At 36.6% G+C, this 7654-nt stretch overlaps 1 protein-coding gene across 1 annotated transcript in view; it reads left to right on the forward strand.

The window, feature by feature from the left end:
* The window catches only part of dock4b (dedicator of cytokinesis 4b), a 102425-nt gene that overhangs the window by 26777 nt on the left and 67994 nt on the right, over positions 1 to 7654 (forward strand). The window contains exon 2 of the mRNA XM_016444162.1: positions 5636 to 5719. Coding sequence (XP_016299648.1) covers positions 5636 to 5719 — 84 coding nt within the window. The remainder of the gene's footprint in view (positions 1 to 5635; positions 5720 to 7654) is intronic.

Genomic DNA, 7654 nt, shown 5'->3' on the forward strand with positions numbered 1-7654 from the left:
GGACGTAACTTAGAATGGGAGATGGATCGGTTTGTGAAAGGGAAGAGAAAAGCCATAGATGAAGTCGCGCAGACCCAGGCAGGTGCTGGTCATTTAAAAGCTAAATTCTATACAGTCTATGGTCACGCCGTGCCGCATCCAGTGTACACAGCGTCACTGATTATAATGGTATTTTGCCGCTCGCGTCCGGTGTAGACACGGTGTTTAATGTCATTGGTGAGGAGGAAAGCCTGTGTATGTCCTATGCCTTAGCGGACAGCATGAAACCCACAAAAAATAAATAAATAACAGAAATATCGCAATTAGATTATTTTCCAAAATCGTTCAGCCCTAGTCTGTTTCATCTTTAGTGTAGCATAACTTCCAGTTCCTCATGATTAGTAGTGTGCAAACATCAGATATGATTCATTCTGTTAGTTACAGATGGTTTAGAGATGACTCTAGACTCTACGGGCCAGAGTCCCAAACATAGATTAGGGCTAGTGCTAAAAAGGATTTTCAGTGCAGAATTACTGATGTGATTGTAATTTAGTTCAGATTCAGGGTTAATCTGTGTCTGGGAATCAGGCGCTCTACTATAAATATGTTGTGAAATAGTATATTTCTTCATGTTTTTGAAAGCAAAGTGTGTCTTTTTTTGTTGTGTTAGTTACTATACTGTGTCAGCAACGTACTGGGTTGATGCAAAGAGCAGACATAACACGCACAGTTTCTGCCAATCTCGTATACCTATAGAGGAGTATTGCATCCTTCATGTCTCAGAAGAGTCTAGTTTTATCAGATTTATAAAAGACAGATACATCTGTACTGCTTCTCTCCGAAAACAGTCGAGCTCCTGGAGGAGTGCCGTGGGCAGAGCTAAAGAGTCACGAGCACATGCAGCTTTTGCGTAGTCTGCTAACTGTGACATCGACATAAATAAAACAGGAACAAAAACGTTATTGACTTAAAGGTCCTTAGTGACGTTGTTGATTTTGTGGTCAAAAACAAAATGACAAATCCTTCTTGAGCAAGTCCTGTGCAGCACTACCGAGGACTTCCGCAACCCGAATGAAGCATGTTGTCGGGCGTGCTCTTGCTCTCGCTCTGGTTGATGTGCGCGCTCTTCCGGGAGAATTGCCCATACAAGGAATTCTGTCCTTTATGACGTCATACAGGGCCATACTCGAAAAAAACTTTCCGAAACTTATACGAACCCTGAAGGAGTGTCTTTCGCAACAGAAGTACTCTGTCATACGTCCAACTCAGAATCCAACTCTTTAACAGTGTCAATATGTCAGAATGCATGAAATAGCTAGCATTAGACCCCCAATTTAGATTAAAATAACAATTGGATTTGACGGAGTTTAAATCTTTGAATCATACTCAATCAATTGGTAGCAAATAAACTAGATATTCATGAACAGAACTGTATTGACAGTTTTGGACTAAGAAGTCATCATACATCAACTAAAAGTCTTGGTTACAGTTTAAAACATTAAAGTTGTTTCTCATAAAAGCATAGTTTGTTTGCTGATGCTACTTTGATTGATGTTTTATCATCTAATGTATTGACATTTAAAAATGTAAGTGTGTCCAAATACATTTTTGGTTCACTATTGAGCTTTTGAAAGCATATTTGTGTGTGCTTGCCATTGAATTTTTGTATTGGTAGTTCACCTTTTTGGAGATGTAAGGATGTCTTTCTCCCTCTCCTTCTTGCTATTTATTTTTCTTCAGGTAATTATAAACCACAGAAAGTATTTTTCGGTCACTGAACACTTTTGAGCCTCTCTGGCGCCGCTGTTTAACAGCTGCTGTACGGTTACCAGGGAAGGATTTGAGCTCCGTCAAGGACTCCACATTCAGGCTGAATAATTTGCTGCTGAATGATGTGCTGCTGCCGAAAACCTGTATAATTAATTCATTGGACCTACTTTGTTATTTTGGCTTCCGAATTTTAAAGTCAAATCACACAGATTGAATGCAGCTGCATGCGAAACTCAGGGACATGAAACTTGGGTTGTGAGGCTTTTTGGATGAATAGAAATGTTGGGCGATGAGATGAGTGTCACGCGGAGATGCATTGAACTCAAGAACGGTTTGAAGTTTTCATTTTGTGAATATATTCTGTTAGATCCAGGTTTTACAATTTTAGTGATTTCAGTATTTACAGTTGAATGATGAAACATTGATGTGAACTACAATTTGACGTTTTCTGAGGAAAATATGAGTGCTGCTTGCCTGTGAAAAATGTATTTCCATAATGCATAAGTCATCTTGAGTGGTTGCCAAGGCATTCCAATGCGGTAGCTAGGGTAGTCTGGGTGGTTGTTAGGTGTAAGGATGGGAAACTTAAGGAATTTTGTTTCTGATTCCATTTTTACTAGTATTTTGTAACACTTTTTTTGGCCTTAACTATACATTTTGATTTTGATTCACTAAAAAAAGAATCAACTCATAGGAGTCATTTGTTTGTGAATCAGTTGGCACACACTGGTTGCACTGTACATTTTTGATTCACTACAAAGAACCAAGTCAACCAACTCATAAGAATCATTCTGTTGGCAGTTGGATTACACTGGTCATGTTGAATGTGTTAGATTCTTTAAAGGGGTCCTATTATGCTCTTTTACAAAGTCTTGATTTTGTTTTGGGGGGTGTACTAGAACATGCTCTCATGCTTGGTGGTTCAAAACCTTGGTGGACTACACTGATTGCATTTTATGTCATGTTCTTTGTTCACTGAACAGAATCAACTTATTGGAGTCACTGGTAACACTTTATTTTAAGGTGTCCTTGTTACACGTTACATGTACTTACTATTATAATTTATATGCAATTAATTATGCATAATTACATGCAAGTAAGCAAACCCAAATCCTAAACCTATCCATAAAGTAAGTACATGTAGTTAATTAACATTACTCAGTACTTATATGTATAATTACACCGTAACAAGGACACCTTAAAATAAAGTGTAACCAAAAACGTCTAAGTAATGTGTCCTTGTTGATTATGTGATCTAAGCAGGTTACTTCCTGTTCTGTTTCAGGTATTGCATCTCTGTGTGTGTCCTTTCTGGTCAGTCTGTACTATAACACCATCATAGCCTGGGTCATGTGGTACTTCTTCAACTCCTTCCAGGAGCCGCTGCCTTGGAGCCAGTGTCCCATCAATGCCAACAGGACAGGTACAGTATATGAGCACCCTGAGAAGGAACTAAATTCTGAATGTGTTTTTTTAAAAATGCCACTATGGACATTTTGTTCATTATTTGGCAGGACTAGTTTCTGAGTGTGAGAGGAGCTCACCTGTGGATTATTTCTGGTATCGTGAGACTCTGAACACCTCAGCGGCCATAGAGGAGACAGGAGGTCTGCAGTGGTGGATGATCCTCTGTCTGATCTCAGCTTGGGGAGTGCTGTATGTCTGCTGCATCCGTGGAATAGAGACGACTGGAAAGGTAGAGCTGCTCAAATAACAGAACTGATGGAAAACAAGAATATTTCAGAATTTGAAGCAGATTTACAGTATATTTACGAATGAAGTCACGTTCATAGCTTTTGTTAATTTGCTAATCCAGTTTTTCAAATGTGAAGGAACTGCTTAAAATAAAGTGTAACGAGTCATTCTTTTTTGAATCGGATGGGATACACTGGTCGCACTGTATGTTTTTGATTCACTAAAAAGAATCTATTCATAGGAGTCATTCATTAGGGAATCGTTTGGACTATACTGATGGCACTTTTTTTGTGATTCACTAAACAGAATCGACTCATTGGAGACATTCTTTTTGGTATCGTTTGAATAAACTGGTCTCACTTTGTTTTTGATTCACCTAAAAAGAATCGACTCATATGAATCATTCATTTGGGAATTGATTGGATTATACGTATTGCGCTTTGTTTTTTGATTCTCAAAGAAGAACTAATGATTCCTTTGTTTGGGAATGTATCTGTTTCTGGGTGCTCAGTGGCAGTGCATCTTATGAGGACTCCATCATCATTTAAAATCTTATAACACACACAAACACAGAAGTTCTCAATTAGGTCAGAGCCTCTGTGTGGGTATCCCAGATTGGCCTGTGCCCCATAAAACCGTGACATCAACTGCAGAAATCATCTCCGGCAGGTGAGATAACCTGATTTAACACGCTTATCCCATAATCACCTTTGAGTGGAGTGGGCAATGATGACATCATTATAATAGACATGAGAACTTTCGTGGCGTTTGTTTTTGTGAGGAACTCTGATTACACAAGACGTGTCCTCTTTCTCTCTCTGCACTCTCTCTTTTTTGTTGTTTTCCAGTGCTCATAGTCTGTCACTTCTTTTTTTCCTCCATATTTTTAATTTCTTCTCTATTCCTTGAATTTTCTTGGCTCAGGCAGCCTTGACTTCAAAGTCTCTTAGGATACGTGTTCATCAAAGTGAGTCTCCTCAGGTGAGCCTCTTCGTGGAACGAGAGATACGTCACTTATATTAAACCTTCTCACGGAGCAAATCTGGCAACCCTGCCCTTATGAGCTGAAGCTGAGGTCACACTAGGCTTTGAGCATCTGATCTTACTCCAGATCCCACAACACTGCAAACCAGGCAGCTTTTGCATTTGTGCGCTCTTTGAATTCAGCCAAAAGGTCAATCTGTGACGTTTACATCTTCTATAGGTCAAATGCCGTCACGCAATACAAATTTGCAGCACAAATGTGTATGGATGGAACGGAATAGACTAGGCTTTGAGCATCTGATATTACTCCAGATCCCACAACACTGCAAACCAGGCAGCTTTTGCATTTGTGCGCTCTTTGAATTCAGCCAAAAGAATTTACATCTTCTATAGGTCAAATGCCGTCACGCAATACAAATTTGCAGCACAAATGTGTATGGATGGAACGGAATAGAGTATTATTTTGTGTGTGTTTGCTTGATTATATGCATCATATATTGGCTTGAAATGTCATTTTGTTGTAAACACCACACCAGTGTTATTTTAGTATTCAAGATACTGTTAACAATTTATAATAAGGTTTCATTTGATAACATTAGTTAACGTGAGTTAACGATGAATAAAACCTCTACAGCATTTATTAATCTTGGTTAATATTTACATCAACATTTATTAATACATTTTTAATTTCAAAAGTTATAGCGGTTAACATTAGTTAATGCACTATGAACTAACATGAACATTTTTATTAAATAACATTAAAAAAGGTTAATACATGCTTTAAAAATGTATTGTTCATTATTAGTTAATGTTAGTTAATGCATTGTTTACAAATGAGACCTTATTGTAAAGTGTTATTAGTATTTTGATTTTATTTATTTTCTTTTTTTGTTTTAATTTGAAAGTTTTAGTAATTTTGTTTGTCATTTTTATTATTATTTTTTTAATATATGTATTTTTTCATCCATTTTTATTTAAGTTATTTTAGTACAACAGATTAAACTAAACATGAGAAAAGTTGCCTTTGCTATTAGCTGAATTAAAATAATTGTAATAATTTAAAAAAAAAATGTTTTACCTTATTTTATTTTTGGTTTATTTTATTTCTAGTAATGAAAATATTTTTTATGGCATTAGTTTTAGTTCAATAACCCTGGTAAACACTGAGTTATTGATCATTGATAATTGTAATTTTTTTGTGTTGCAGTGCTGGCCAGTTTTCGAGGAACGGTGCAGCATGGCTTGCCTCTGGAGATCGGTGACACGGTGCAGATCCTGGAGAAATGTGAAGGTACATAAGTAGTATAAATCACATTTTTGTGTTTACACTAGTTTGGACTACAGCTTCAATTTCAAAAAGGTTAAGATGGGCAATGCTGGTCTGTTACTCGCACAAGCAGATTATTATTGCAGGTAGACCAACTTGTCCAGGATGAAAGTGCTGAAAACTTACACTGGTAATCAGTGATAGTTTAAGCTGACCAGCTGATTTAAACTGTCTAAGCTTTCATAGGCTTTGTTGATGTCAACAGGGTTGCTTGAGTATAATGTTGCTAGATTGTTCTGGGAGCTTCCCTACTGAAAGACCAATGGTTGGTCACCAGCGTATGTTGGATGATGACGTGCATGTTTGTTCCTACCAGGCTTCTTAGCCAGCAGGACTTCCTTGTTCATTCAGCTTTACCAGGAAGTCCATGCAGGTTGAACAGCTTCATTCATTCATGTAGGGCTGCAACTAGCCTTTATTTTGATATTCGACTAATCTAACAATTATTAGAACGATTCGTCGAATATTCAGCCGATTACAATTAATCAGCGACTCTTAACTGTCAAATTTTACTTCAGTTAAGAGGTTGCGTTAGGCATGTGCTAACTAGCAATACAGACAATGAAACGGGGTTATTAACATTAACCAAATGTATAAAAACATTTGTTAATTGAAATAAAGCTGAAATTAAATATAAGTATTAGATGAAAAACTTACACTAAATGAAAATTAGAAATGTTGGCTTGGCAACTAACTATTTAAGTTGAAGCACTAAAATTGAGCACTAAAACTAAAACTGAACTAAAAAAATCAATTAAACCTAAATAGTCAGTTTTTTTAAATGACAAGAACACGAAGCAAAATTAAAATAACTAAAATTACTAAACATTTAACTAAAATTAAAGTGAAAGCTGAAAATGTAAAAATAATAGCTAATTCAAAATATCAACAAAATCTATTATAGTATTTAAATAATACTAAAATAATACTGCAATGAAACCAATTTATGATAATACTATTTACTAACCTTCAATGAATTATAAGTAAAAATGTGTGTGTGTGTGTGTGTGTTTATGGGAGGTTTTATGTATGCAAAGTTTAATTCAGTAAAAAAAAAAAGAATTAGTGGAAACCCAATAAGTAGTCTAAATAAACTAGTGTGAAAGTCATTCTGGTCTAAGATGGTCTTTTCAGCAGGGTTGGCTTGATTTGATAAACTGCTGACACAGAGACACCTGTACCACCGCTTATTCTTCAAGTAAGCGGGAGGATTTGAAACCAGTCTTTTTTTGTGACCTGCACTCGACTCCTTCGTTTCCTCTTTCCACCCTTTGAAGACACACTCCTTTGTTCTTTGAGTGCACGTACTTCCTGTTTTTTGAGTAAGAGACCCAGTTTCAGTTGGAGAACACTAGAAATTTTGTGAAGGAGAACACAGATCTTACACAGTTGATATGAAACTGCATATTCATTAGTTCCTGACTGACTGCAGGTAATAATCATCAGATGAAGGGTCGTGTTTCTATATTCAGCTGCTGTTATTACACCATTTACCGTCCAGAGGACGCCTGTTTTTCACACCTAGGCTTTTTGCCAGGAAGCACAGTTTGTGGGTTGGTTCGCAGTGGGCAGTAGGTTTATCAGTAGAGCCCGACCGATATGGTTTATGTGGTTTATATACGATATGGATATGGCCGATACCGATATTAGGGAGTAAAAAACGACCGATATCGATATATATATATATATAACTCGAATTAAGAAATTAAACAAAGTAGCTGTGTAGGGCAAGCAAGCTACTGCCAATCCAACAGGGGCAGGTTTATGCAGGAATCACAGATTTTCCAAATGTAAACATTTAAAATGAATAAATAATAATAATGAATAATATTTTTTTACAAATTCTGTGTTGTGTATTTTCTGGCAATCAAATGAACATGCAGAACATGAGGATTGGTA

Source organism: Sinocyclocheilus anshuiensis, unplaced genomic scaffold (genome assembly GCF_001515605.1).
Source record: "Sinocyclocheilus anshuiensis isolate Anshui unplaced genomic scaffold, SAMN03320099.WGS_v1.1 scaffold183, whole genome shotgun sequence".
NCBI classification, from domain to species: domain Eukaryota; kingdom Metazoa; phylum Chordata; class Actinopteri; order Cypriniformes; family Cyprinidae; genus Sinocyclocheilus; species Sinocyclocheilus anshuiensis.